This window comes from Geospiza fortis, unplaced genomic scaffold (assembly GCF_000277835.1).
Source record: "Geospiza fortis unplaced genomic scaffold, GeoFor_1.0 scaffold75, whole genome shotgun sequence".
In the NCBI taxonomy this organism is placed as follows: Eukaryota; Metazoa; Chordata; class Aves; order Passeriformes; family Thraupidae; genus Geospiza; species Geospiza fortis.
The window spans coordinates 71,237-86,620 of NW_005054360.1; the positions used below are offsets into that span (position 1 = coordinate 71,237).

General features: G+C 41.2%; 1 protein-coding gene across 1 annotated transcript in view; it reads left to right on the plus strand.

Moving 5' to 3' along the window:
• KIAA1217 (KIAA1217 ortholog) overlaps positions 1-15,384 on the plus strand; it is a 354,729-nt gene that overhangs the window by 15,770 nt on the left and 323,575 nt on the right. The window contains exon 2 of the mRNA XM_031059312.1: positions 4,752-4,849. Within this exon, the coding sequence (XP_030915172.1) occupies positions 4,786-4,849 (64 nt within the window). The 5' untranslated portion in view covers positions 4,752-4,785. The remainder of the gene's footprint in view (positions 1-4,751; positions 4,850-15,384) is intronic.

A 15,384-nucleotide genomic window follows, 5' to 3' on the forward strand; every position in this document is an offset into this window, starting at 1 on the left:
GGCAGGACCTGCCAGCCTTTCTGCCTGGCCACCGTGGTCAGACTCTTGTACCTTCCAGGGTTTTCTTTGGAGGATGATGTGTTCCCTTCTTGGAGACTTCATCTGAGTCTGGAGATGCATGTGAACTAGCGGGACAAGAGAGTGAAAAGCAAAATGTCAGTCTTGAAAGACTGGGGTAGCTCAGTTTTCTGAGATGCATAAAGAAGTTTTCACACTCCTAATTTAATTTTAATTGTTAATCTCTTTATTTGCTATTAAATTAATCTTCAGCTAGTCTATTTTATGTTGTTAATTTCCTTTCTTTTTATATCCATTTTCTATGGATTAACAGTATTATTCATTCAAAGAGTATCTATCAAACATAATTAACAAATAATTTGATGGCCCAGAACCCTTTTTTAAAATTATTACTTTTAGGAATTAGGTTAAGCAGTTACTAGGTTATAGGGAGACAGTAAGAAAGAACTGAACAATCCATCTCTCCTGGGTTTGGTCTACATTAACTCCCTCATGTTGCTTTCTATATCTCTCATGAGCTGCCTGCAACACCTTCCCATCCCACAGTCAACTGTTTCTTTCTTGTTGTGAGCAGGAGAAATCTTGGTGAGGCCATTTGGGGAGCAAAAGTCAGTTTGTGGAGCGCTGCCTAAGCTGCTGCCACTGGAGAGTGGAGGTTACTGTATCAGTCCCATCCTGGAGGGTGAATAGGTGATGCAGCTCTTGTCATGCATAACTTCTCTGCTTGAAAGTTGAAACTGAGTCCATGTTTATACATTTGAATGTGTCATATTTAAAAATAAGAGTCATTATCTGTAGTGGCACACTAAATAAACTGCATTTTTCCCTCTTCAGAAACACTTTTCCTCTGGAGAATTCAGCAGCAGCAGTATAAGGCAGTTGCTCTTTGCAGAATATGTGATTTCTTTCCTGGCCCTGAACTTTTATCTTGCTGAAACAAATATTTTACCATTAAGAACACTTGGTCACATCTGGTACATCTTAAAAAGGGTTGCTTTTCCAAGAATAGCATGCAAACATGAAATCAGAATCATAAGCAGATGTTTGCTAATATGGCCATAGATAACCTTTCAGTTTCATGTTTAATTTTTATAAATAACCATGTGTAAAGAATGCAGATTAATAGAGAATAGAGATAATTTCTGTCAGTGTTAATATGTTAACTTTGCTATGTTGCTGATGTTGTACTCATTACTATAAAATAGCATTATTTATTGTATAAAATTGTCAGCTGCTGGTTACACAAGAAGAGACATTTTTGTCATTGCTCTTTTACAACCTGGAAATGTTTGCTTTTCTTCAAAGAACACAGGATGATTATCTGTGTCAAAAACGCTTCTAATTTTGGCTTAATTCTTTCATTCATTGATAAAATACTTGAATGCTCTGGAATAGAGGGAATTTCTGGCTGGTTTTTTGCCTTTGCATTTTTAGTGAGCTTGGCATGGCTCTTGCAGTTGGGCTGGTAAAAATGAGGTATTTGCTCCCTTGACTGCTGGCCTCAAAGAAGCATATTTTAGCGTATTGAAAAAAAATCTGTTTCATAAGGCAGACCAGTAGCCTTTTGTTTCCCTCTTATAATATTCTCCTTATAACTTACTTAAATTAGTTTTGGGTAGTTCAATGTACAGATGCAGCTGACAATACTCTTCCTTCACTGAAAAGCCTGCCTGTCACTGCTGCAGCAGGAGACAAAGGCCTAAGCCATGCTGCCACTCCTCTGCCCTTCCAGAAGGGTCCTTGTCACACTGGGACCTTAACTGGTGGCAAAATGTATTCAGATGCCATCATGGGGAAGGCATGGCATGGGACAATGTCAGAAGTGTCCCTTAGCAGTAAGGGCTGTGGTCTCTGGATGCTCCATGCATGAGGCAGCTGCCATCTGCTTTCTGCTGAGGTGCCCAGCATGTCACGTCCTTAGGGCAGCTTGTGCTGTTTTGGGAGCTCAGGATGGCAGTGACTACTTGTGAATCTGAAAAATGATTGTTCACAGAGGCAAGTTTGGGGAGGAGGGCGAGCTACCAAATCTGCTTACTCAGAGGATGAACCTTGTAAGGGACAGGGGTGAAGTTCATTGATGTGGTGCTGCCTGGGCTGTGCCACTCACAGGACCCTGCAAACCCCCTCCCCTGCTCCAGAGACCTGTGCAGGACCAGTCAGCAACTGGTCAGGTGGAGTAGGGTGAGAAGGGTTAATTGCCAAAACAGGTTAATGTGAGTAAGCAATCAACCTGTAGAAGGTGTATATATTTGGAGCTTTTTTTGGGTATGTTCATTTTTTTTTATTTTTAAGTTTAGAAGCTTTAAAACATCTCACTTGATGTTAATATTGACATTCCTGAGAAACAGAGATGTACACGAGTATAGCAAGTACATCTCAGCATCCAAATTTGTAGATGACGTAAAAGAGCTGTTTGGGAAAGATAGCACAGCACTGAGAATTCATTAGAGTATTGCTTGCATTGTAGTTGAAATACCTTCAAAGAGAAACTAACAATTGAAATAAGTTCTGAAGCAGAAGAACCTTGCAGGCATTAGGGAAGGGGTGGGTAGCAGCTTATGTGTTAGCAAAATATCTCCAGCTAGAATATTATTTCACATCCCTGTTGTGTAGTTCTCTCCCTTGGTAATTTACAAATGGAAAATAAAATTTCAAATTATAGCTGATTAGATATTGTGAGTTCTCAACAAAGCATGTTTGTGTTCTGTATGCAATTATTACAGAGTTGCTGGGTACAACTTGGTAGAGGAATTTGAGTTATCTTTTGTGTTCAAGCAATTTTTTTTTTGTATGAAGAATGAACTATGTTCTCCTCCAACTACAGCACTCCTTAGAGAAATGACATTTTATGTTATTTTTTTAACCAGTAATTATTTTTTAATTTTATAGTGAAAATTAAACTAATTTAATCAAGTATAGCCTGTACAAAAGATTTTGATTTTGCCAGTTGTGATTGTGTGGACTGCATTCTGGTTTAAATAAGCAGTGTTGCTATTCTCAATTCTGAAGACATAAACCCAGCTATTCTCTCTGTCTTCTTTTCCTTCTCCTGGCTCACTTATTTGCATGTGGTCAAGAACTTTGGCCCTTTCAATCCTAGATGTGAATCTGTGGTTCTTGCTAACAGATTGCCTGGGCATGTTCTGAAGAATGATGTGGAGGCAATACTGGAGCATTTTGCCAATGCCATGCTCTTTTGATGGGAAACTGGGGCAAGGAGAGGCAGAGGCACTGGGATTCTGCCTTTTGCTTTCTCTTAGGGTAGTGGGAAGCTCACTGATGTGGCCACCCTATGGCAGGTGTGACCAATGATTCCCTACTGTCAAGCAGTGTTCTTAAAACACTTCTGTTTTCAAATTTTGAAATCCTAGGCTGTGTTTATCAGCCTGCAAGACTTTGTGAATATGAAATGTTGTCTTTAAGTTTGGGAAATATCCACTAAACCACTTAGATGCAATTTAAAGGGAAAATTGTATAATTATATCTCAGCAGATCCACATTGTTTGGTGTACTTTTAATAATGGTCATTAGTTCAAGATATTGTCACCTTAAACCTAAATCACATTAATGGCATTGATAATCTTTAAACTTGTATTGTTCCTAAGTGATGAAAATAATGTTGTGGTTATTTTTTATTTTTTTGCTTCTAGATATAATGTTTTGTCTGAGATTACTAGAACTAACAAATGGATGAAGCTTGGAAATGGATATTGGTGAAATAAAGCTGAAATAAAATTTTAGAAATGCTGAGAGCTCAGAATTTCTTTAGGCATATGTCAGCTCTGCCTTGTGATGAAAGGGGAGCTGATGCTTTAAGAAGTTGGATCATTTGTTTGCTAACTTGTGGCAGAGTAGTAGAGACAAGACTCAAGTGTGAGAATTGTGAATGGTTGTGGTTAGATCTATTGCTAATGCAGTATCTAAATATTGCCAATACAGTGTATAATACAATCAGGTCTAAAGGGTTGAACCATAAGCAGGTTCAATTAGAAATGCACAGGTTTGCAGTCTTTGGCCTGCAGAATGCACAATTACAAGGCTACAGAGCACCTCTGTGGCTACATTTGGATTTTACTTCTCACATGACCGGATCTTAGTGCTGGTACTAACCTGTCCAAATGTGTGTGTTCCCTGTCTTCAGACTGGATGTGCCCTGCAGATGTCTCTGCCTGGGGAAAGGGTGAGGGTGCAATCCACCTGGAAGCTGCCTGCAACTTTAGGGGACCAGCTGGCTCAGACTCCAGCATTTTATGCCCTTTTGCAGGCTGATCTGTACCAAAGTCAGTCACAGTCATCACAGCTTCCCTGCCTCTGGAACGCATTCATTATGTGGACATACAGACAGTTCCTCCTGCAATTCCCACCTGGCATTCTAATCTTAGGGAAAATCACATTTCCAATCAGAGGCATTGGCAAGGGAGTGGGTGCCTGTGTGGGGGGAATAGGACTCAAAGACCTGACTGCCTTTCCTTGCTGTCACCCAGCTGCTGCAGGGCATTTCTGCTGGGTTAAAAATATTTGATTTTGCAATATTTTTCTGAAGTGAATAGCTATTAAATTGCTCATACTTCCAGCTTTAACTGCATTTTAACAAACAATGTTTTGGTTAGTCAGCCTCTGTGAAGCGTTGTTTGCAGGGTTTTCAGCTGTGGCTGTCTGTGGAAGGCTGCCAGTGCTGGTTTCCAGAGGGACTTCAGCACACCCACTCTTGACTCACTCCTTTCCTGTTTTAGGTTTCCTGAAGTTCCTGTGCTGTGATGCCCCGGAATGCCTCATGGCAGAGCCACCCGGCCGCCCCGCTGGAGCGTGGCGCTGCCCTGTAGAGAGCTGGGTAAGTGAAACCTCATCCTCAGCCTGGAAAATGCTGCCTGCCCCCATGGCCCGACCTCACAAACCTGGTGACATGGGCTGGTCTCATCAGCCCCCTCTTGTGTGTCTTACCACACTCTCCTGGCTTCATGTGCATTGGAGGGCAGTTTGTTGGGAAGTGATGGATGCCTGGGTTTCTTATCTGATATGCTTTGGTCAGTTTCCTCTGGAGAGGTGATTATGTGTTAGAGGGAGAGATGGGGAGGATATAAGGGAAGAACTAACAGGAGCTGGAGATGCTCACTAAGTTGTGAATTATACCTTCATTGTCTTTATATATATATAGATAGATATGCATATAAAAATATATAAATATATATATTTGTATATATATACACATTTGCATATATATTTGTATATTTGTATATATAAAAATAGATATAAATATATATTTGTATATATATTTGTGTACATATATATATACAGAAGATAAGCATTGGGATGAGGAAGGTGGGTTAGAGGAGGTGCATCTGAAATTCCCTCTTGCTCCCCTCTTGAAAAAAATTAATTTCTGGAAAACTTTTTTTCTGCCATGAACACTGCTGATTTCCTTCATATGCTATGAGCCCCATCACATCTTCCATGTAGTGCTAACATTTGTTAGATGTGGCTACCTGTAATGGAATAATTGCTTTCTATGTGTTACTCCAGTTGTGTCATTTCCCTCTTGCAAAAGTAAGGTGTGGTGGGTGGCTGGGACCTCCTGTTTGACCCTCTAAGGGAGGCATTTGGCCGTTTTTTGTGCCTGAATTGAACTTGGGCCTTTCTTTATGATTTTATCAGTGATCACTATGTTGCTGGGGAGTCTTGGTGAGACACAGAAAATTCTGCTTACAATAGTCATATTTGGGAATAAATCTAGATATTTTCATATGGTTGTCAGCTGTTAGACAGAACTGTGGACTTCTGGACCTAGATCCTTCTAATAGCCTTGGCAACAAGTCCCATGGGTCTAAGGGAATGGCTCTAGGAATTGATCCAGCTGTCCAAGAGGAAGGGCAATTAAAGTACTCATTGACATATGATCAAGTACTCATTGACATGTGCTTTAACTACATATATGGAAAGAAGGAGAGTACCTGATGAAGAAATGTACTTGAAATGAAGAAATATTCTCTCGGTTTTTCTACAACTAAGAACTGTCTTGGGCAGTCTGAAGCCTGAATATGCCAAGCAGAGCTAAGAAGAAATTATCCTGTTTTATATAGATAATGCAGTCTGATGCTGGGACAGTTCTCAGACCTTTGGTTTAGGAAATGTGTAGATTACTGATGGACTGTTGTCTTTTGGATTTCATTTAGGTTCTGACAAGAATGGATTTTGATTCTCTGTATTCCCCAAGGCCAAATACTTACATTTTTAATCTACTACTGTAGTTGCTTTAGTTGCAACTGGAGTTGCCAGCTCACTTATCCACTGGTGGACATTAGGGTCTGAATGGGTAGAGATGCTGGTGATTTTGAAAAAGTCAGATTCCCAGGAAACAATCTTTCAAAGCTATGTTGTTAACTGATTATTTCCTGTCTTGTCCCATCATCTTGTTTGGAAGAAGATGATTGCAAAGAAGAGACTTTTCTGTCTAGAGGCCCACAAATTCAAAGGAAGTCTGAGCCTGTTTCCTGCCTTACCCTGGGGTGGAAACTACATGGCTGAAAGATCTGTCTGCATGGTCAGGGCTAATAAGTTATTTTGTTAAACTGGACCACTTTGTGATCTTGAAAGCACTGTCTGTGTGCTGTTCTGGTGTCTGAGGGCTGGGGCACTGGAGCAACATCTCTGGGAGGATTTGCAGCAGGGGTGTGTGATGACTGAGAAGAAATGTGAATTGTTGTGGCATCCATGCTGATGAAGCTGTGTGTGAAATCATTGTCAGCAGAGCCGTATCAGTACATAATTTGCACTGATGATCAGGTCCTGTTCTGGCAATAAAAGTGTTGAGGTTTGTGGTTGCAATCTCTACCCCTTGGAGAGACTGTACTCTTATGTGCCTCTTGGGTGGATGTCAGCAACCTGCTCCTCTCATCTTGAGATCTGACCAGTAGAGTTACCTTGTCATCAGGTTTTGTGATGCTGTAAGCTCAAATGTTTGAGGCTGTTTCTGTTCACCATGCTTTGCATTTCTTACTGGCTGTCTTGAGACAGGCTGAGTTTAAATTCACCTTACTGCTGTGTTTGTAGTTCTGAGGGACAGACTCTGAGTCTCTGCAAGACGCCTTCTTTGAATCTGAAGCACTTTTTAAAAGAAGGTTTAGTACTTGAAAATTACCTCTCCTTTGGGATTTTGCTGCCAGCCAAAGCTGGGAGATAGCAAGGCTTTGAAGTGGGGTCTAGGAAGGTGGTGTCTCAGTCTTTCCCTCTGTCTCTGGTTAGTGACACTACAAACTTTTGTATCTGCTTTAAGGAAATATTTTTAGTTTTTTTTAAAAAACTCTTTCCACAGTTGATTATTCACTTCATTAATTTTATTTGGAAGAGGGTGGGTGTAGTTCAGTAGAAATTTGCTCTATGATTGTTTTTAATGATGCAAACACTTTCCAGTAGTAGATTTTTGGGGGGTCAATTGATTCACACATACCAGCCATGACTGGCATTCACTGTGGGTTGATTCTTGGTTTTGAAAATAACTGATTTTCATCAGTTTGGTTATACCAGATGAAATAGGTTTATTTTAGGCAACCTCATCTCAAAATGGGAATGGCTATGTGGTGGGGCAGAGCTGCAGCGCATGGAAGTTTCCCAGCCTTGGCTGAGCTCGTGTGGATTCTCAACAGTGAGCTGGAGTTTTGCTGCAGCACAGTACAGTGATTTTAGGAGCTGAAAGGAACAGCTCCAGTAGCTGGGTTAGCTGGAGTTGAAAGCTGTTGAGCAGCTTGAGCTTCATCAACCTAGCACTACTCTACCTCTCCCTCCCTGGCACCACTCCTGGGCTTGTTCTTGAACAACCCTATGAAAATGATGGGATTAAAGGGAATCTTGTGATTCTTTGTGGCTACTTATTGGTATTTTCCTGCTGCCATGAATATTCACTACATATATTTGGCTAGTTGCATGCTCATTATTTACCAAACTTGCATGTTCAGAGGGTTTTCTGCTTTTCAATTTTTTTTTTTCTGAGTGTGGTGGGGAGTGTATGTGTGTGTTCCTGGAACCTTTTACTTCAAGTTTTCCTTCTGAGTCCTTATCTCTGCATATATATTTATGTTGGGTGTTTGCATTTTAAGTGCCCAAGTTGGAAATTGACTTTCCTCGATATTGTGCGTAAGGTATTTGTGCTCTATCTTTCCTGTGCCTGTGTGCATAAGCACAACAGATGTACCTGATAAACAATTTTGACTTTCTCTCAGTCATTTAAATGATTCAGAATTCTTTTTCTTTACAGATTTTGCCTTTGTCAGTGTGTTGTTCTCAGGACTGTTTTCTCTCCTTGTTCTTTTGTGTATGTCTGGCTTGTGTGGTTTCTGCATTTCTCTTCTGCTTTCACCTTTCTTTGGGAATCAAATGAAACATCTTCATTTATGGCACTTCTTTATCAGCCCTTTCCTCCTTTTTAAAAATTTCCTTCCTTTCTTTCTGGGATAACTGCACCTTTGCCCATCCTGTGATGGGATACTTGTGTCACAGATGTTCTTGTGAGGTGCTTGAATTGTGTGGGGGGAAAACTGCATCCTGAACAAATGCCCGATTTCCTGCTCTTTTAAGCTCTACCTTGTTTTTTAAAAAAGTATTTTACAAGGTACCTGTATGTGGGAACATCTTTACTTCATCAGTTTGGATTTGTTCTCACACCTGGTAAGTCAAGAGACCTGGCACTGAGAGCATTTCCTTATCTCTGCAACCTTTGCATGTATATATATTAAGTAAATTTTGCAAAATATTCCTCTGAGAAGTGCAACATCCTGAGAGAGGCAAATGGCCTGTAAAAAGAAGTACTGTAAGGCTCTTTTTACTTTTTGTGCTCCGAGATGTAGTTCTTAGTAGCTCCTGGATCCTGACACACTGAAGAGAGCTGTGATAAAGGGTCCTGTGCTCCTCCTTATTTTTTTCATGCTAGAGCAGATTCGTTTACCACTCACTGTAGCGTCAGTTCTGTAGCCCTCAGCACTGCCCTAGTACATTTTTGGTGTAATCATAAAGCTGTCTGTTTTAATTGGAGACTTAAATTTATATGCTCTTTGAGTTGATAGTTCCACCCTTTCCTTCCCAGGCTGTAGAAATGCTGTGTCTTCCACTGAAATGTCAATAAGAAGACTACCTGCCATCACAGTGACCTCAGAGGCTGGGCACAGTGTTTGCCAGGGGCATAACTTGGGCAGTGTTAGCACAGTGAATGTATGATCCCTCAAGGTGAGCCCCAGGGCACCATGCTTCTCCTTAGGCAATGAGTCTTTTCCCATTTTCAAGGCAGATGCATCTGCACATGAAGATGCAAACAGACCCCAGCTTGTAGCCTGAGGAGCAGAGTCCTCACCCAGCTGAGTGTTGATTCCCACCATCAAGAGCTGAGGAGGTGTTATTTTCTTTCTTTCCCTTGTTCAAGAGGATTTACAGAACCTTCTGAAGAGGAGAAAAGTGTTGTTTTTTAACATAGCGAGCCCTGAGGTGGCATCTTGAGGACCTGCTTGATTTCTTTTTCTTTGTTCCTCATGAGCTGCAAAGGTGTCTTGGACTCTGACCATCTGATTACTCCTTCCAAGAAGGATGTTCACTTTCCTCTTGATAGGGAAGGGTGGATTTTTGTCCTTCATGAACTCGAGGAGGATAGGTAGTTTTGCAGTGAGAGCTATAGAAGAATGTGTATTTTTAGCAGTGGGGAATGGGATTAGGGAAACATGCTGGATCCTAGTCTGAAGCTGAAGTCCCTTCCATTAATGTAAGACATGAGGGCCAAACACAGGGGTATCAGGATAGAGAGGTTTCCCTTTGCTTCTGTGAGGAAGTTTTATTTGCTCAACTTCCACCAGTTAATGATCAGCTGGTGTTTGTTATTCCTGCAGAGCTCTGTGAGTCCATTGTGATGTCCAAATCAGGATGAGATCTGATATTTTGTGTCAGTAGCTTGAACCTCGGGCCAACCCCTCACTTCTGCATTTTCTCCTGAAGGTGTTTTGTCCCTCTCTTATCCATCACCATTTTCAGGAAACATCCCAACCTGCACTGCCAGTGCTCCTCTGCAGAGTGTTTATTGTTGGAAAGGCTTTACATTCTCCCTCAAAGCTCCCTCCTGGTTTTGTGTCAACACACCACTTTCTCTCTGGATTTTCTGTTTGGTTGGTTTTCTACTGCTAACCTTCCACCTAACTCTGAGGCTGAAGTATTCCTACAGCTTTTTAGTTTTCAGGAGGGTCTAGGGGCATGCTATGAAGCTCCTGATGTTTCTCTGATTGCTGGCCACAGCCTAGAAGAGGTCAGTAGCATCACTTATCCTCTGCTAAACATTGGGAGTCTCCCATCCAGTTTCTGCCATGAACTGAGGCATTGCTGAGGTATCAAGAGATTATTTGGCCTTTCAGTGTTGAGGGAGGCAGAAATGATTTATCAACTTTTTTCTTGAAAATATCTGGTGAGATGCAAGGAGCAGAATGCAGGGCTGTCAGTGCTACTACCCAAGTTAAGGAGAACATGTTGTGGAGCAGTGTGATGCACAAACAAATGCTGTAAAATGCAGCAGGTATCAATCAGTAACATCTTGAACATCTTGTACTGGGTTGTTTGAAAACTACCTTGGGCATATCCCAGCATTTGGGGAAAAAAAAAATCAGTGCTGGAATTTCGATGATGAGACATAACATGAGGAAAATGTTACAGCAGTCAGGTTTGTCAGTGATGTTCAAGTGCTCTGTACCATTTTTATTGCTATCTTAATTTAAATTAACTGCTTCTGTAATATATAGTCCTGACTACTTTGGATCCAATATAACTTCGGGACAAATATCTTCAATACAGAGATTCCTTCTAGTATATTCTTTTTCTGTTAAAATAATCAAGATTTAAAAAGAAGCATGGAGTATGGTCATAGCTCCAGAGTGGACGTGGATGTTGAGCAGTCATCATGGCAGTGCTGTCACATACTTGTGTAAGTAAAATGTACTATCATGGATTTAGGGTGGGTTTTTAAAAAAGACTAAAAAAGCCCAAATCTGGGAGTTCTAGAAGACTTGGAAGCATCTAGACTGTACTCGTTGTGATGAGTAATTATGGTATTTACTCTCAGAGAAGAACATGGTTAGTAGGGACTTTGTCTTGAAAATTATTTTTAACATGATGAAAAACGTCTCCTCTGTCTGTTTCTTTTCCATGTCTATACTATTTGTGTCTTTCATTTCTTTTATTAGTAAATGAGAGGGGAAAAATGGGAATAACTTCAGGAAATACATGGAGGCACAGTAAACAGTACTATGGGAACAGTAAATAAAGCATCTGCTTTTGATTTTTCTGTGAAATCAAGAAGTAACTGGAGCAAAACACTTGTTGGATATTTTTTCACTTCTATATCTGCTGTCACGCTTCCCCTGCTTCTTAGAGTTTCTCTTTTTCTCAAAACAGTTGCTTCATTGAAACCAGGACTGAAGCCTACAAAGGAGCCATAGTGAACGAATAATAAAGGACAGAGATTCCAAATGTTGTTGATCTGGGCTGGATTTTTCTGCAGCGTTTGTGCCTGGTTTGGGATCCGGCTGTGACCCTTCCCGGCAGCGCGTGTTTGCGCGGCGAGGCCGGGGCCTGCACCCTCTGTGGGCACCACTCTTTTGCTGTGGAGAAATTAATGTAAACGTGGCAGGTAGTTCACCATTTTCACAGGTGGAAGGGGTCTGCGGCATAACCTAGGGACGTGAACTGGGGGTTGTTTAGCATTTTGCTGGATTATTTGTTCTTTGGCTCCCCTCCGGTCCGTGCCCTGTCCGCACAGATTAAGGCTCCTGTCACAGCAGAGCAGCCAACATGGGGCTCTGCCTGAAGCTCTCCCTAATCCAGGAATGCATCCTGTTTGGGGCTATGTGCATGCTAGGCAGGGGCTGGTGGTTAATCCCATCATGGTGTTGATTTGGAACCAGGGCACAGACCCGATGCAGTTTATTGGAATATTATCCCAATATTACCGGATGGAACTCATCTGACTGGGCTCGTCTGAGCAGGCACTTGGAACAAGTCCAAACATGCAGGAACTCAGGCTTTACCTCTGATGGAAAGGCTTTAGGCAAGGTGAAAAGGAAAAGGAGATGGATTCTGCCAGATGGTTAATCCAGAGTTTTATTCCAGGGTCACAGATCTCCAAATCTTGGTAACAGCTCCAACACAATTGCCACCGCATGGTCTCAGTGTCCTTTTAAGCTCGGGGACAGGGGGAGGAAAGGGGCAGGTATGGCACCGACCAGGTGAGAGGGGGGGGAGTCTCAGGGGACAAGTGACACTTGGCTAGGCCAATGACCCCAGGGCTGAGAAGCATCTTTTGAACTTCACCAACTGGATGATGCCCTTGCTGGAATGTTAAGATTGATGGACAGCACTTAGCAAGGGGGCAAGGGGAGGGTAAGGGAAAAGGTAATGCCACACCTGGGAAAGGACTGGGATACCTAAAACAGGAAATTGCATCACACTGCAACAACAGCTGCGGTCAGCAACAGGACACCCAAATCCCATGTGACTGATGCACTTCCTGACATTTCCCTTCTCCTGAGGAATGTACCAGGGAGCTGGTGGCTAGTGGATTTATGGCGTGCAGATCAAGGCTTGCCAGGCTTGCCAGCATGGCATTAGTGAGTACTCTTTTACTACATTTTAGTGGTATCCTGGAGGTTTCTTTGCTGTCCCAAGCATGTCACTGCAAAGTGGTATTAAATGGGAAACAAAAATGGAGACCTTTTTTAAAACATGAAAGATTTTAAGCAAAACCCATATATTTGTCTACCAACTTTTAATGTTTTTATTGCTTTAATATTATGGGCTAGAAGTCTATTGTTTTGGGGTTTTTTTGGGAGCTTTTAAAATATGAGTCTCTTCTGCAAACATCAGACTTGAAGAACTAAGACTTTGAAAGAGCCAGATGATATTGTGAAACTCTGGTGGGAAAATTTAATGCTTTATCTAACACTGTAGATAGCTCCTTAAAGTACTCCCTCTGCTTCCACATCCCTTTATTCTAGGACATGAAAGAGAAACCTGAGCCAATACAGAATTACAGAACTAGGTTACAAACCTGAAGCGAGGCCATTTGTAGTTAAAGCATCAGAATTTTATTTTATATGCTTATTTTGGTTTAAAAATGGTATGCATTCAGAAAACTGTCTCTTCCCATGAGAGTTCTTTCTTTCAAGTAATTAATGCACGACAGTAAGCAGCAGAGACAATGAATTGTAAAATTTCATTGCTGGTTTACAACAAGAATTTGAACCTCATCCATCTGTCATCAAAAAAAAAAAGCCTTTCAAAAAGCAGATGGTCTTGTAACTAAAACAGATCTGAATTCTGGCAGACAGGGTGAGAAATACGCCTTGTGAGAACAGGGGAAAAACTGCACTGAGAACTGTCCATCTTGGTGGAATGCTCCAGCCATGAGTACCTTTGCTAATTCTGCCTTGTACAATAGTGGGCAGAATCAGTAACTTCCCATCCAGCACAGCTCTTTTTCTGAAAGGTGTCATTTCCTAATAGGTATTTTATAAGCAACTTAAGTGCACTTTCTGCATGTTAATAACAAGGGTTTCTGCAGAGAAAGGATTTAATTCTAAGTGGAAATCATGGATTAGCATTGCAAGTACCTCCTTCAAAATAAAACTGTCTACTTACAGTGCTATGTTGTACAAGCATTTGGTCTTATGGGTACTCTCTAGCAAGATTCTTAAATTAACAACTCAATTAATAAATAATGCCCGCTCTCCATCATTTAATGGTACTTTGAATGACAACAAAAAAAGTCATCCTCAAACTTGCTAGAGGCTTGGTTCTGTCTATTACTCTGCTTTACCTAGGTGAAGCTGTAGCTGTAAAACTTCATTCAGGATTCATTCTCTGGGAATCCCTGAGTTATTTAATCAGCTTCATCAGATTCACTGGCTGCAATGGATAAGTAAACTCAGTGTTGCTTGCACGTGTGCCACAGATACCACTGATAATTGAAATTCCTAGGGGCTGTCTGTGTCTTTTGCATGGTTTGGAGTTCAGTAGTCCAGCACACTATTAAAATAATTTTTGTAGTGATTGTCCACTCAAAATCACATTAAGCCTGCTTTAAGGCAGAAATGCTTTCTGGATTTATTGCTGCCTCTTCATTGACAGCTATTGGTTTTTTCAATAGTACATAGTGGGAAATTTTCTCAGTTGAAAAATACAGTAGTAGTTCAACACATCCACATTTATTGTAGGAAAATCATTAACTATTTTAAGCCTAGTCTTTGGCCCCATCCTATGTTTAAAAACAGGTTGGAAATCTGAAGTCAAGATTTTGATAACTGCACAATTGCTACCTCTTTATGTCCCAAAAAGCAGGAAGATGATCATGAACAGCAAAGTCAGTAGCATCACGTGGAGTCTTTGGGTAGGAGCCTCCTTTATGCAGTGCAGTGCTGGTTTGTGTTGCTGACTGAAGCAGAAAGCTGGGGAAGCTCTGTGTGATCCCTTGGGATGAGTTTTATGCCAGAGAGGCAGCACTTGCCATGGAAGTAGGAGAAAAGCCAAACAAAAATCTTTTGCATGATTGATGAATATATTGTTTGGTTGAAGGGAGCCTCCTCCTTCTCCACCTCTCTTGTGGCAGTACTTCCTTTTAGTGATGTTCTGTCTCTTGCATGCATGCAGCCTGAGTTTAAAACAATGGGCACAGCAAATGCCTTCCAAACTATCCCAAGGAAAACAGTACAACTGCTCAACCTGATAACTCTATCTTCTGGCTATTTAACCAAATTATCTATATCAGAAGATGTGAAAAAACTTGAAATAGTGCTGTGTACATAGGAAGGCTTCTTCCAGAGCCATCAATATTGTTATACCCAGGGACCTGAGAACAGTCATAGCTCCTGCAATCTTCATCCTCATACATATCCCACATTATACTTATGGGAACCTGAAAGTATGTGAGCTTTTAGTCCCATTAAAATATATTAATAAAATATGTGAATATTGGTGTGTGGGCTTTTATTGCACTGCTGATACAGTTATGTGGCTATCGTATCAATGTGCTTTAAAAATTATACCTTATAATGCGTGTCATTACATTTCAGTGACCCACCTACTGAAATGTCCTTACCTTGATAAGTAAAATGTTTGAAGGAAGAAATCAAATTTCAAATCTAATCTCTGCCTTACAATAGAATTTGAACTGTGCTGTCTCACCTTGGGAAAGTTTGTGGAGATGTGGCTAGAGGGACTCCCTTGATGCTGTACTGAAGGTACATCCTTTGGCATCAGTAACAGTTTTGTGGAACTATTGGGTGTTGGGAACTGTTTGGTGGTACTGTTGGGTTTTGTCTGTTGTGACCGCTCACCTGGAACAAGAGACCCCCA